The sequence below is a fragment of the Oncorhynchus keta genome, chromosome 25, assembly GCF_023373465.1.
Source record: "Oncorhynchus keta strain PuntledgeMale-10-30-2019 chromosome 25, Oket_V2, whole genome shotgun sequence".
NCBI classification, from domain to species: domain Eukaryota; kingdom Metazoa; phylum Chordata; class Actinopteri; order Salmoniformes; family Salmonidae; genus Oncorhynchus; species Oncorhynchus keta.
The window spans coordinates 7,274,098-7,289,047 of record NC_068445.1 but is presented as its reverse complement, the minus strand read 5'-3'; the positions used below and the strand labels follow the sequence as shown (position 1 = coordinate 7,289,047).

General features: G+C 43.5%; 1 protein-coding gene across 1 annotated transcript; it reads left to right on the top strand.

Annotated features, from left to right (window-relative positions):
- The first annotated feature begins 1,456 nt into the window (after window positions 1-1,456).
- Window positions 1,457-14,551, top strand: lztr1 (leucine-zipper-like transcription regulator 1). Its single transcript, XM_052478558.1, has 20 exons — window positions 1,457-2,098; window positions 2,242-2,304; window positions 2,407-2,463; window positions 4,862-4,941; window positions 5,032-5,140; window positions 5,236-5,319; window positions 5,413-5,470; window positions 7,255-7,394; window positions 7,556-7,757; window positions 8,728-8,772; window positions 9,545-9,655; window positions 9,853-9,945; window positions 10,236-10,331; window positions 10,748-10,946; window positions 11,257-11,426; window positions 11,548-11,831; window positions 12,111-12,260; window positions 12,446-12,551; window positions 12,665-12,745; window positions 13,296-14,551. Exons 1-20 carry the CDS (start codon window positions 1,809-1,811, stop codon window positions 13,410-13,412), a joined length of 2,535 nt encoding a protein of 844 aa, XP_052334518.1. The 5' UTR covers window positions 1,457-1,808; the 3' UTR covers window positions 13,413-14,551.
- Window positions 14,552-14,950: the final 399 nt, after the last annotated feature.

The following is a 14,950-nucleotide window of genomic DNA, read 5'->3' as shown; positions in this document are numbered from 1 at the left end:
CCAGTGAATTTCAAACACCTGAATCAACCACAAAGACCAGGAAGGTTTTCCAATGCCTCACAAAGAAGGGCACCCATTGGTAGATGGGTACAAATAAAAAATTATCTGACATTAAATATTATTTTTCCAAAATTATTTATCTTGGCAAGTCAGTTAAGAATTCTTATTTACAATGCCGGCCTACACCGGACAAACCCAAACAATGCGGGCTGGTTGTGAAACAGCCTGGATTTGAACCGGGGTGTCCTGTAGCACTGAGATGCAGTGCCGTAGATCGCTGCACCACTCAGGAGCCTATGGTGAGCATGGTGAAGTTATTAATTACACTATGGATGGTGTATCAATACACCCAGTCAATACACAGATACAGGGGTCCTTCCTAACTCGGTTGTCAGAGAAGAAGAATACCTCTCATGGATTTCACCATAAAGCTAAAGAAATGTACTTTATGTCATGAATACAAATCATTATGTTTGGGGCAAATCCAACACAACACATCATTGAGTACCACTCTTTGAATTTTCAAGCATGGTGGTGGCTGCATCATGTTATGGGTATGCTTGCAGTCGTTAATGACGAGAGAGTTTTATAGGATAAAAAGAAATGGAATAAAGATAGGCACATGCAAAATCTTAGAGGAGAACCTGGTTCAGTCTGCTTTCCAACAGACACTGGGAGACAGATTCACCTTTCAGCAGGACAATAACCTAAAACACAAGGCCAAATATACACGGTAGTTGCTCACTAAGAAGACATTGAATGTTCCTGAGTAGCCTGGTTACAGTTTTAAATGAGTTAGGCTTGAAAATCTATGGAAAGACATGAAAATGGCTGTTTAGCAATGGTCAACAACCAATTTGACAGAGCTTAAAAAAGAAAAAGGTGCAAATATTGTACAATCCCGGTGTGCAAAGCTCTTAAAGACTTATCCAGAAAGACTCACAGCTGTAATCACTGCCATAGGTGATACTAACATGTATTGATTGACTCAGGAGGGGGGTACTTATATAAAAATTAGATTTATTTTTGTTCCTTTTAAATACATTTGCAAAAATGTTTTAAAAAACAACATGTTTTTGTCTTTAGGAGGTATTGTGTGTAGATGGGTGAGAAAAACATATATTTAATCATTTTTTAATTCAGGTTGTAACACAACAAAATGTGGAAAAAGTCAAGGAGTAGGAATACTTTCTGAAGGCATAGACCAGAGGAACATACTGTATGTACAGTACAATACTTGAAAAAAAACCGTTTCATTTTCTGGCGACCACACACGATGACGTGCGGATAAATCGAAGAGAAAAGTGAGCAACTCACTTTCTTACTGTGATTGGCTAAATATTCCCCATTGAGAGCCAATGGATGAGACTCTGTGTTGTTCATGGGAAATGATGTTCTAATACATTTCAAGATATATTGAGAACTATAAGAAACTCTATTGTATAAACTACAACTTCCAGCAACAATTTCAGGGGCGTGGGCGATTTGTGACACTTTTTGTTTTGCAGCAAGAAAAACATTACGATTGTTGTAGCTAGTAAATGCCACTTTTTGGTAACATAGATATTAATGGTATATACATTGTTGGAGTATTCTTTTTTTCTTTTAGATAGAGGGGAACATATTAAAGATTTATCATCCCGATGTATTTATTTGTAACTAGCTGGCTATTCAGTGGCCGTTAACTAGCTAGCTTAGCTAGCTAGCCGGTTCGGGTAACGTTAGCTAAGTCACATCGCCTATTCTTGGTTGCCCTTTCGCCAGTAAAAAGGACGATTTTAAGATGAAAGGAAAGCTTAGCTAACTGAATGACAAACAGTGTATCTGCAAATTCATCTAGTAACTGTATCAGCATAATCCCAGGGTGGGTGGCTTTTGACCTAGAGGGCACAGTCTTGCTATGGACAGCTAAGAAGAGATTGGTTGGATGTGATGGTCATGTAACCATGTCTTGTAAATCCACCAAAGTTGCACCAAGTGTTGATTTCGACCATAGCTGCTCGGACAGTGTGGAATATTTGACACTTAATTTCGGCCCATTCGAGACTGTCCATCGCTGGAGAAGGCTCCCACCGTGTGATGAGTTTGTCGGTGCCAGGTGAGTTGACAACTAATGTCATTATACATTTCTTTGTAGCTAGTGCTGCGGTGCTGACGACAATGTTGTTAGGCTATTCCTTGTGATTATTGGTGTGACCATTGTGACAGTTGCACATGTAAAACATGTTTTCAATTCTGCAGACGCAGCAAGCACACCGTTGTGGCATACAGGGATGCCATATATGTATTCGGGGGAGATAATGGGTAAGACATGTTTGAGTCACATATTCATGTGCTTGCATTGCAATGTTGAGGTCGTGTGGAAATCCTCAATGATCTAACTAAGCCCCTATTGACTTCTGACAGGAAAAACATGCTGAATGACTTGTTGCGCTTCGATGTGAAGGACTGCTCATGGTGCCGGTAAGAATCACCTTCACAAATTCTTTAAATATACCGCGCCTTCTGAAAGTATTCACACCCCTCCACATTTTGTTGTGATAAATTGAAAATGGTTTGAATTTAGATTTTTTTTGTCAATGGCCTGCACACAATGTATGCGCGCACGACTGTATGTCGTTTTGGATAAAAGCGTTTGCTAAATGCCACTTTATTATTATTTTATATATATAATGTCAAAGTGGTTTTATGTTTTTAGATTTGTTTTCTCAAATTAATTAAAAATGAAACGCTTAAATGTCTTGAGTCAATAAGTATTCAACCCCTTCGTTATGGCAAGCCGAAATAAATTCGGGAGATAACATTTGCTTAATTAACAAGTCACATAGGGGGATGGTGCCAACAGAGAGGGCTGCCTTTCTTCCAGCTCTTAGGAAACTTTGCAGTATTCTTTTTTCTCTGTTTTATTTACATTTACATTTAAGTCATTTAGCAGACGCTCTTATCCAGAGCGACTTACAAATTGGTGCATTCACCTTATGACATCCAGTGGAACAGCCACTTTACAATAGTGCATCTAAATCTTTTAAGGGGGGTGAGAATGATTACTTTATCCTATCCTAGATATTCCTTAAAGAGGTGGGGTTTCAGGTGTCTCCGGAAGGTGGTGATTGACTCCGCTGTCCTGGCGTCGTGAGGGAGTGTGTTCCACCATTGGGGAGCCAGAGCAGCGAACAGTTTTGACTGGGCTGAGCGGGAACTGTACTTCCTCAGTGGTAGGGAGGCCAGAGGTGGATGAACGCAGTGCCCTTGTTTGGGTGTAGGGCCTGATCAGAGCCTGGAGGTACTGAGGTGCCGTTCCCCTCACAGCTCCGTAGGCAAGCACCATGGTCTTCTTATTTCTCACATTATTAGCCCAGAGAATGTTTTGTGTTACTACATACAGCCAGGGCATTTTTACAAGCATTTCGCTACACCTGCAATAACATCTGCTAAGCACAGGTATGTGGCCAATAAAATTTGATTTGATAAGTTGCATGGACTCACTCTTGTGCAATAATAGTTTAACATAATTTTTGAATGATTATCTCATCTCTGTACCTTACACATACAATTATTTTTAAGGTCCCTCGGTCGAGCTGTGAATTTCAAACACAGATTCAACCACAATGAGCTTTTCAAATGCCTCGCAAAGTGCACCTATGGAAAAAAATATATATATATTAATTTGAGCATGGTGAAGTTATTAATTACACTTCGGATGGTGCATCAATACACCCAGTCACTACAAATAAACATGCGTCCTTCTTAACTCAAGGGAAGGAAACTGCTCAGGGATTTCACCATGAGGCCAATGGTGACTTTAAAACAGTTCCAGAGTTGAATGGCTGTGACAGGAGAAAACTGAGGATTGATCAACAACTATGTAGCTACTCCAAAATACTAACCTAATTGACAGAGTGAAAAGAAGGAAGTCTGTACAGAATACAAATATTTCAAAACATGCGTTCTGTTTGGAACAAGGCACTAAAGTAATACTGCAAAGAATGTGGCAAAGCAATTCACTTTTTGTCCTGAATACAAAGTGTTATGTTTGGGGCAAATCCTGAGTGGCTGAGTAACAGTTTTGACTTAAATCTAGTTGAAAATTTATGGCAAGATGTGAAAATGGTTGTATAGCAATGATCAACAACCAATTGGACAGAGCTTGAAGAATTTTGAAAAGAATAATGGGCAAATGTTTCACAATCCAGGTGTACTCAACAGGATTCAACCTGTCTCTAATTATTCTCTCTTGTTTTGGTCTCTCCACAGTAGATATGATGCCATTCTGTCAGTTAAACCACCTCAAGTGGTAGTTTAGAATTAAACTTCAATCTAAGTTTATATTTTTCAAAAAATTCTTTGAGCAACAGGCTTAAATTTAATCTAGGTTTAAAATGAAAACTAAACTTAGATTAGAGGAATGATTTAATTTAAAACTAGATTTAAAATTTGGTGCAACAAGATTAATAGATTAACCTTGATTTAACCCAGTTTAAGTGTTAATCCATGCTGGAGCAACGCACCCTTAGAGACTTTCCCAGAAAGACTCACAGCTGTAATCACTGCCAATTGTGCTGCTACAAAGTATTGACTCAGGGATGTGAATACTTAGGTAAATTAGATTTCTGTATTTCATTTTCACAACATTTGCAAACATTTCTAAAACCATGTTTTGACTTTGTAGGGTATTGTGTGTAGATGGGTGAGGGGGGGGGGTGGATTTAATCCATTTTGAATTCAGGCTGTAACACAACAAATGTGGAATAAGTCAAGGGGTATGAATACTTTCTGATGGCTCTGTACATGACACTGACAACACTGTTCTATAAGATCCATCATACTTGAACTGAAGGCTGATAAACTGAATGTGTTCCAGAGCCTTCACCACCGGCACGCCACCAGCACCCAGGTATCACCATTCTGCCGTGGTGTATGGCAGCAGCATGTTTGTGTTTGGTGAGTTTTTCTTCAATGCCTTCTAGTTTATGTTCATCTAACTTCATGTGTGGTCCGTAATAGCTTTAATCTTGTATTTGAACTTTTCAGGGGGCTACACTGGCGATATCTACTCAAACTCCAATCTTAAAAACAAAAATGACCTTTTTGAGTACAAGTTTGCAACAGGACAGTGGACGGAGTGGAAAGTGGAGGGCAGGTAATTTGTGATATAGGGAAGTACAGTATATACATGTGCTAGTCTGTCATATTGCTCCAAGCAGTGGTATAATCATGTCTTTGTTTATATTTCAGTTTGCCTGTGGCCAGGTCAGCACATGGTGCCACAGTGTACAGTGATAAGCTATGGATATTTGCTGGCTACGATGGAAATGCCAGGTAGGTTTGTTTGACAATTGTGTCATATTTATTGACAATGTCCTGATGTTTACATAAAAAGATAACTGATTTGATGGTTTGCCCTACCTGCAGGTTAAATGACATGTGGACCATCAGTCTTCAGGACCGAGAGCATGCCTGTTGGGAGGAGGTCATTATGCAGAACCTTCTCTTAACGAAGGGACATACACAGGAGAATCTTCAAGCACACTCAAGTTTATAGACATGCAACCAACCACACATAATGCATATACATACAGTGCCTTTGGAAAGTATTCAGACCCCTTGACTTTTTCCACATTTTGTTACGTGTACAGCCTTACTCTAAAATGTATTAAAACATTTTTTCCCTCAATCTACACACACATAATGACAAAGCAAAAACAGGTTTTTAGACATTTTTGATCGTTTATTTATATTTATAAATGATAACATTTATATTATAAATGATCACATTTACATTAGTATTCAGACCCTTTATCAGTACTTTGTTGAAGCACCTTTGGCAGCGATTACAGCATACTCTTCTTGGGTATGACGCTTGGCACACCTGTATTTGGGGGAGTTTCTCCCATTCTACTCTGCAGATCCTCAAGCTATGTCAGGCTGGATGGGGAGTGTTGCTGCACAGCTATTTTCAGGTCTCTCCATAGATGTTAGATCGGGTTCATTTCCAGACTCTGGCTGGGCCACTCAAGGACATCCAGAGACTTGTCCTGAAACTACTCCTGCGTTGTCTTGGCTGTGTGCTTAGGGTCGTTGTCCTGTTGGAAGGTGAACCGTCGCCCCAGTCTGAGGTCCTGGGCACTCTGGAGCAGATTTTCATCAAGGATCTCTCTGTACTTTGCTCTGTTCATCTCTCCCTCAAGCCTGACCAGTGTCCCAATCCCTTCCCCTGAAAAAGATCCCAATAGCATGATGCTGATACCACCATGATTCACCGTAAGGATGGTGCCAGGTTTCCTCCAGACGTGATGCTTGGCATTCAGACCAGAGAGTTCAATCTGGGTTTCATCAGACCATATAATCTTGTTTCTCATGGTCTGAGAGTCTTTAGGTGCCTTTTGACAAACTCCAAGTGGGCTGTCATGTGCCTCTTTACTGAGGAGAGGCTTCCGTTTGGCCACTCTACCATAATGGCGTGATTTGGTGAAGTGTTGCAGAGATGGTTGTCCTTCTGGAAGGTTCTCACATCTCTATAGAGGAACTCTGGAGCTCTGTCAGAGTGACCTTCGGGTTCTTGGTCACCTCACTGACCAAGGCCCGTTTCCCCCGATTCCTCTTTTTGGCCGGGTGGCCAGCTCCAGGAAGAGTCTTGGTGGTTCGATAATTCTTCTATTTAAGAATGATGGTGGCCATTGTGTTCTTGGGGATCTTCAATGCTGCAGAAAATGTTTGGTACCCTTCCCCAGATCTGTGCCTCGACACAATCCTGTCTCTGAGCTCTACGGACACTTTCTTCGACCTCATGGCTTGGTTTTTGCTCTGTCATGCACTGTCAACTGTGGGACCTTTAAATAGACAGGTATGTGCCTTTCCAAATCATGTCCAATTTAATTTACCACAGGTGGACTGCAATCATGTTGTAGAAACATCAAGGATGATCAATGGAAACAGGATGCACCTGAGCTCAATGTCAAGTCTCATAGCAAAGGGTCTGAATACTTATGTAAATGAGGTATTTCTGTTTTATATTTTTAATACATTTGCAAAAAGGTCTAATAACTTGTTTTCGCTTTGTCTTTATGGGATATTGTGTGTGTGAGGATTTAAACAAATATATATAATCCATTTTAGAATAAGGCTGTAACGTTACAAAATGTGTGAAAAGTCAAGGGGTCTGATTATGTTCCGAAGGCACTGTACATGGCAACAACAACAAAAACGCATAGGAAAGCAAATGCTGATGTCATTTCTGTTTTTGTGGTGTCTCAGATTGAACAGAGCGGTGAGATACCTCCCTCCTGCTGCAACTTCCCTGTAGCCGTGTGCAGGGACAAGATGTTTGTGTTCTCCGGCCAGAGTGGAGCCAAGATCACCAACAACCTCTTCCAGTTTGAGTTCAAGGGCCACATGTGAGTAAGCCAGATCAGACTGAACGTTAATAAAGCCATTCTGAACGAGTAGACACAAAAGAGAGGCATTTAATGACACTACGAAGGGAGTGCTTGTGCTGCTGATGTCCGAGGGTCAGATGACCGAGATTCTGTCTTGTCGATCCTCCCGTCACGCCCAGGTGGACGCGCATCCCGACTGAACACCTGCTGCGGGGCTCCCCCCCGCCCCCCCAGAGGCGCTATGGCCACACCATGGTGGCCTTCGACCGTCACCTGTACGTGTTTGGAGGCGCGGCCGACAACACGCTGCCCAACGAGCTGCACTCCTACGACGTGGACTCCCAGACCTGGGAGGTGATCCAGCCCAGCCTAGACAGCGAGGTATGTGCTCAGCAGGTGTCCAACTGGTCACCGAGTAGGGCCCCTAGTTATTAGTACTGATTAGTCTTAAACCCATTCCCAAATCCACTCCTAGCCTCTACCCCTGTGCAGAGAATGTGATTGGTGTAAGCAATTTGGGATTAGTTCCACTTTGCCCTCTGATAGGGGCTAGGTGGAATTTTCTCCATATTGTTTCAACCTATCAAATAATCTCAGATGCCCAGAAGTGCCTAGGGTGGAAGGGCTTTTGGGTTGTAAATGTATTCTCTATACCCGAAAAGAAGTGAAAACGTGGCATGTTTGCATTGTCATTTGATGTCATAGGTACCCATGTGTCTGTGTTGATCGGGCTGCCAATACTACAGAACATTAGAGAGATGAGTTGCGTAGCAAGCATGAAAAAAGACGGTGACTTTTAATAAGCTCCCACAGTGATTTATTGAGACACCTAACATACAACTTTGTGTGCGTCCCAATAAATCACGGTGGGAGTGTATCAGAGTTGCAGACATAGCTTCAGATTCTTTTTTTTCTTATTTTCATCCAGCACCTTAAAGGAAAATTCCACCCCAACACCATCTTTTGGTATTTGTTTAATTAATTAATTGTTGATATTAGTGAACAAAATGTTTTGTACATCAGCAATCAAGTTTTCAAGATGTATATAACTATCAAAATACAGAAATACAGCCTGTATGATGCAAAACACAGCATCATATTGTGCAAAATGCATCATACTGGCTGTATTTCTCTATATTAAAAGTTATATATCTTAAACTTGATTGCTGACATACAAAACATTTTGGTACTATATCAACAATGCACAAATAAAACAAATACCAAAAGATAGTTTTTGGGTGGAGTTTTCCCACTAAGATATGTGCATATTTTTGCATGCGATCCATTACATTTGTGCCATTTGATTTACACGTATATGTTTTGAAGTGCCACTGCTCTCTACCTTTTCCAGGATCCCCTTGGAAACGAGATGACCTCATCTCAAGGGTCAATCCTGGTAAAAAAAAAAACATCTTTAATCAAATAGAAAAATGTCTCTCTCTGTTTGCTCTCTCTTTCGTCTGGTAAGCTGCCCTCGCCGTAGCTTTTCTTCTCCATACAGTTACAGCTCAAAACAAACACAAAAAAACAACCGCTGTTTGATTTAAGCCAATCTGGGTGGTTCTTCTCCTCCTCGCACATACCCTCCCTTCTGAGTACTACAGAAACAAACAATCTCCAGAGGAAATAGAAAATAAGCTACAGAGTGCAGCTTTAACAACATCATTGTGTATTTAGTCAGAATGGAATAGCTCAACAAGCCACTGGTTAGGCATGCGCATAATTGGGGAGAAAAATAATAAGATATGGCCAAAGACCCCATAGACTAATTGATTGTCCACCTTGGATCTTCCTTTGCCTATAGACCTGTGTCTATGCGGTACGAGCCACTAACTGCTGGGTCATATTCATTAGGGCACATAGTCACAAAAATGCTTTAAAACGTTGTGCACAGGAAAGAAAAAAAATTCAGGTCAGGTAGTCCCTCCTTGTTTCATTTAGTTGTCTTCTGTTTGCCTAATGAACACGACCTAGGGGATTTCTAAAACATGGCTGAGGAGGAAAAAGCCATTGCATCTCTTGCCTCTTGTATCACGAACTGACCTCATCCGCTTTCCTCTCTTTCTAGTCATTTTGAAGGGATCTTCTGCTAAACCAGTGGGGGTCTTCGTTTGTCCATGTTGCCCTAATCACTCCCTCTTTCTCTCCCATCCTCTCTCTCCCTCTAGATGCCCAGTGGAAGACTTTTCCACGCGGCCGCTGTGATCCAGGATGCCATGTACATCTTCGGGGGAACGGTGGACAATAATGTGCGCAGCGGGGAGATGTACAGATTCCAGGTGGGTGTCTGTGGGAGTTGAAGAGCATTTTTAAGGTCAAAACACACAATCAGCTACCCTACGTGTCACTGTGTTGCTCTGCATGGTGGGAACAATCGACGTATTGATTGAAGAAAAGGAAATGGGTTAAATAGGACCATTTAGTCGCTCACTACCCATATTAACCCTTATGAACTTTTTTTATTCTTTTCCATCAGTTTTCTTGCTACCCAAAGTGCACACTCCACGAGGACTATGGCAAGCTGTTTGAGAACCGTCAGTTTTGCGATGTGGAGTTCATCCTGGGAGAGGTGGGTCCTCACAGCGAATCTACGTGCTGCTGGGAGACTGAGCTGAGATTTTTTTATTTACATTTTTGAATTTTTTTTAAATGGACTGGAACAGGGACTTACGGGTCTTATAAGAAACGCTCATTTTCGTCTTCCTTTGCTAAACGTTTCCTGTTGCATGCCCTAATGAGCACGACCCTGCCTCGTAGAGGACAAAAGTGGATCAGCTGCCTTTTAAGCATTTTGCTTCCCTTCCTCTTTATTATGACCTCCGCTCTCTTTCTTACTCCCTTTTCTTTCTCCGACTGCAGAGGGAGGAGAGAGTCCTTGGTCATATTGCCATCGTAACTGCAAGATGCCAGTGGCTGAGAAAGAAGATCCTGCAGGCCCGGGATAGACAGAGACAGGTAAGTGGAGAGAGCTTGGGTCCTCTTCTCACCTTCGTCACGCTTTAGTCGTCAGTCTCCCATGTATAAATTACGTGGTGGAGCAGAGACACACTTACAGAACTGTTAACATTATTCAGTATAATGTGGTCCGTGCAGGAATCGAACCCACATTGCTGGTTTTGCCAGCACCAGCACCATGCCCTTAACCCACTGACCCAATGGAACGACCATTTCCTAATTATTTGAATGGAACCCACATGGGGCTGATTTCCGTGACTCAGATTGAGCCTAGCTCTGGACTAAAAAGCCCTTTCAATGGAGAACCTCCATTGAAATGACTTTTTGTTGTTGTCCAGGACTAGGGTTGATAATATGTCTGGGAAACTGGCCCATGAAGTAGTGACTGTTAGTAAGTGTCCTATATCTGTGTGCAGAGGATTAAACAACAGGAGAACAGTGAGGAGGGGGGTGAGGAGGGGGCGGGGGCCGGAGGTCCCAGGGATATCCCAGGGGGCACCAGGGCTTCGGGGAACCAGCCCATGCTGGAGGTGCACATCAGAGAGGCCGAGGCCCAGCCCTTCGAGGTGTTGATGCAGTTCCTGTACACAGACAAGATCCAGTACCCGCGCAGAGGTCAGAGTTCACCAACCGCTTCCTCATACCTATTCATAACCAAATCAACCCTTAGCTCCCAGCCCCCAGGGCACCCCTATCAGAAGGCAAGGTGGATATATTACCAACCCAGCCACTTCTCTCAGGTCAACAGGAGTGCACAGGGGGTAAGAGCTAGGGGTTCGATTTGGGATTCGGGAAATATTTACCCCCACACATACTGCATATCAAACCTCTTCAAAAGAGCACATACATTGTACTTGTCTTTCTTGGATAATGGCGATTTTTAACTTTTGACTAAAATGTCAATGTTTTCCTGGACTCCCCTCAGGTCATGTCCAGGACGTTCTGCTAATCATGGATGTCTACAAGCTGGCGCTGAGCTTCAAGCTGTCGCGGCTGGAGCAGCTGTGTGTGCAGTACATCGAGGCGTCGGTGGACCTTCAGAACGTTCTGAGCGTGTGCGAACAAGCCAACAAGCTGCAGCTGGATCAGCTCAAGGTAGGACGACCCAAAAGAGGGTTTTTGCTAATTCCAGGTTGTAAAATCAAGCATTAGCAAAAAAAGAAAATGATTCTGTCAATCTGTCGCTCACACGACCTGTTCTTCTGTCCCACCATAGGAGCACTGTCTTAACTTTGTGGTGAAGGAGACTCACTTTAACCAGGTGATCATGACCAAGGAGTTTGAGCACCTGTCCACCCCTCTGATCGTGGAGATAGTCCGGCGGAAGCAGCAGCCTCCCCCCAGGGTGTACTCTGATCAGCCCGTGGACATCGGCACCTCCCTGGTGCAGGACATGAAGGCCTACTTGGAGGGTGGCGGCCTGGACTTCTGTGACATCGTCCTGCTATTGGACGGACACCCGCGGCCCGCCCATAAAGCTATACTAGCCGCCCGCTCAAGGTACTATCACTACAGGGCTGTGATCATTTGTGAGAAACGTCTTGACATGGATGTTCTAACTGATCCCCCCATTGCAAAACTTTGTTGCGGTAACGTCTCGTGCCCTACTGAACACGACCCAGGTCTATTTGAATCGCACACGTGAACTACCACAACCTCTTGATCAGAAGTTGGGGTTGATTACTCGTGTTGAGTTACTTTCCCTGGCTGCTTGTGTGTCCGTTCTGTATGTGTGCAGGCTTGTATATGGGGTTGATGTGTCTCTCTTTCTCTGGGCAGCTACTTTGAGGCGATGTTCCGGTCCTTCATGCCCGAGGACGGCCAGGTGAACATCTCCATCGGGGAGATGGTACCCAGCAAGCAGGCCTTTGAGTCCATGCTCCGCTATATCTACTACGGCGACGTTAGCATGCCTCCCGAAGACTCTCTGTATCCTCCCCACTCGGCCCCATACGTGGCTAGCATCTTCCACATTCATTTGTTATTGTGTCCAATACTATGGGGGAGCCATTTTGTACAATGCTACATGCATATTGGGTCATTAGAAGTGGCAGCACTATCACTTGGCAATACTGATCTTTGCGTGCAATGACGGCCTTGACTCTCGATAACAGCTACCTGTTCGCAGCGCCATATTACTATGGTTTCTCCAACAACAGGCTACAGGCCTACTGCAAGCAGAACCTGGAGATGAATGTGACGGTGGAGAACGTCCTCCAGGTATACTGCACCCACCGTTAATCCCAGCTCACATGTTCTAATGTAGCCTGTAGCTGTGTCCTGTTAGTGTGTGCAGCATTCATCCCCCTTCAGTTCCGTGTCCTTCTTTTCAGATCCTGGAGGCGGCGGACAAGACCCAGGCCTGGGACATGAAGAAGCACTGCCTGCACATCATCGTCCACCAGTTCATCAAGGTGGGTGGGCTACTGGTGTCCAGAGCCCTGGGGGGGTGTTGCCTCCCTCTCCACAGCTAAACTAAGCCCCTGAGGGGAAACTTTGTGGGGAGTCCCCCCCCCCCCCGTTGCCCAAATGGATTACCCCAGTCTTCCTCTACACAGTGGTTAGAGAAGAGACAGTTTACAGCCAAGCACTTTATCCTTCGCGCTTGTCGGCTCCTTACAGTGCCATTCGGGAATATCTTTTTGTCTTAACTAACCAAGCAAAATGTTACGTACCTCTTTTTCTACGCCAGGGGCTCAAACTTGCCACCCTCGAGCCAGATGCGGCCCGCAGTTGTCTTGGTAATGTCTTACTTGTCAGGGTTTTCCTCTAGCCGATTTCATGCGGCCCGCAGTTGTCTTGGTAATGTCTTACTTGTCAGGGTTTTCAGTTTTGCACTTTGATCCGCTATTGTTTTTCACTCCCTCTTTTGGCTTTGCTCAACAACTTTGCTCTTCCTGAGTCTTTGTTTGATCGTGACAGTTTTTTATTTATTTGTTGCTTCTCCCCCTCCCCCTTCTGAAGGTGTCCAAGCTCCCCAACCTGAGATCCCTCAGCCAGCTGCTGCTGCTGGACATCATCGAGTCTCTTGCCTCACACATATCAGACAAGCAGTGTGCAGAGATGGGCTCCGACATCTAGGACCAGGCTGCTCACTTCTCCCTACCGCCTACCGAAGCCCTCCGTGTCTGCTCCCTCCCTCTTTAGTCATTCCCTTACACCAGTGGAGGCTGGCGGAAGGAGAAGTGGGGAGGATGGACTCCCCTGCCCTTCCCATTTCTCCTTCCACTAGCAGCCACTGCCTTATACGTTACTGTGGGCCTTACATAGCATTTCTTCATCCTTGTCCTAAATGTCAATTTGTATCTATGCTGGGTTACCTTGAATCAGCTCTCTTATTGGAAAATGATCACCTGAATGTGTACATCTGGGCCAGGCTTGAGAATGCTGACCTTCACGATTGCACTAGCATGAAGTAACCTTCCGTTCATCCTTGTTCAGTTAGCCTGATTTCAGTTAGCATGGTTTATAAGTACCCTTTTCCATCTACTTATTTCCTCATTATATTCATCTTCTAATTTCAGAAATGGTGTAAAAAAAGAAAAGTTGAATTCTCCTGCATAGTAAGAGTACATACCACAGGAGGTTGGTGGCACCTTAATTGGGGAGAACGAGCTCGTGGTAACGCCTGGAGCGGTATCAAATTCATCAAACATGGATTCCATGTCTTTGATTCAATTCCATTCGCTACGTTCCAGCCATTTATTATGAGCCGTCCTCCCCTTTGCAGCCTCCACTGGTACATACTGTATATGCATCTATCATAGAATAATTATTTATGGTTGCACTATTACAAAATACATTTGACAAAGTATTTAAGACATAGTTGCAGTACGTGGTCATTATTCCGAGGGGATTCGGTTTCCCTTGGCAACTAATTCAGTGTGTTCATTGAATGGCTAAATATTTCCAACCTCTGCTTCGCGGTCAAGATGGTTTCAGATTAGCTATGGCATGTCTAGTACTTGAGTGGTGTTTATCTAAGCTTGGGAGAACCATGTTTAGTTCAACATTGACATTGGAATTGAATGGATATTTAACATTGGCAAACACAGGACCTATATTTCTAAGTCTCTGAACCAGCAGCGGCTGTACAGTTTGCAGAAATAAGCCCACTCAAATACTCTGTTTTAGTTATGACGACATGCTGCTAAGTCAAATGTTTGTTCACGTTGGTTGCGTGTACTCAAAGCTTTAATAAATTACCTATATGAAGTTCATCAACTAGTCTATGTATACTTAGCATACACCCCATCTTGTCACCCATAATAGGTTAGCTTTGTTTCAATTGATGTTTTGCTGTGAGGGAGATTATCAGCAAATTTTGTGAAGGCTCCCAAAAACCCAATAAGCAACGATCTAAAAGAGAACACTTTTTGAAGAAAAACATTTATACAGTTTAACTACTAGGTCTCTCTTTCTCCTGCCGTGTACTGTGTCTACCCATCCCTGACCCGAAACATAATAGTAGACTGACTTGATTCTAGCACAATGTATCTCTTGCTCACCAGCTGCCAGTAGTGTGCAACCAACATTGCCTTTAGCCCAAAGGCAGATACAGAACCCAAGTGCCCAAAACCCTGTTTTAGCATGGGCAGAGCCATTGAGGACGCATCATT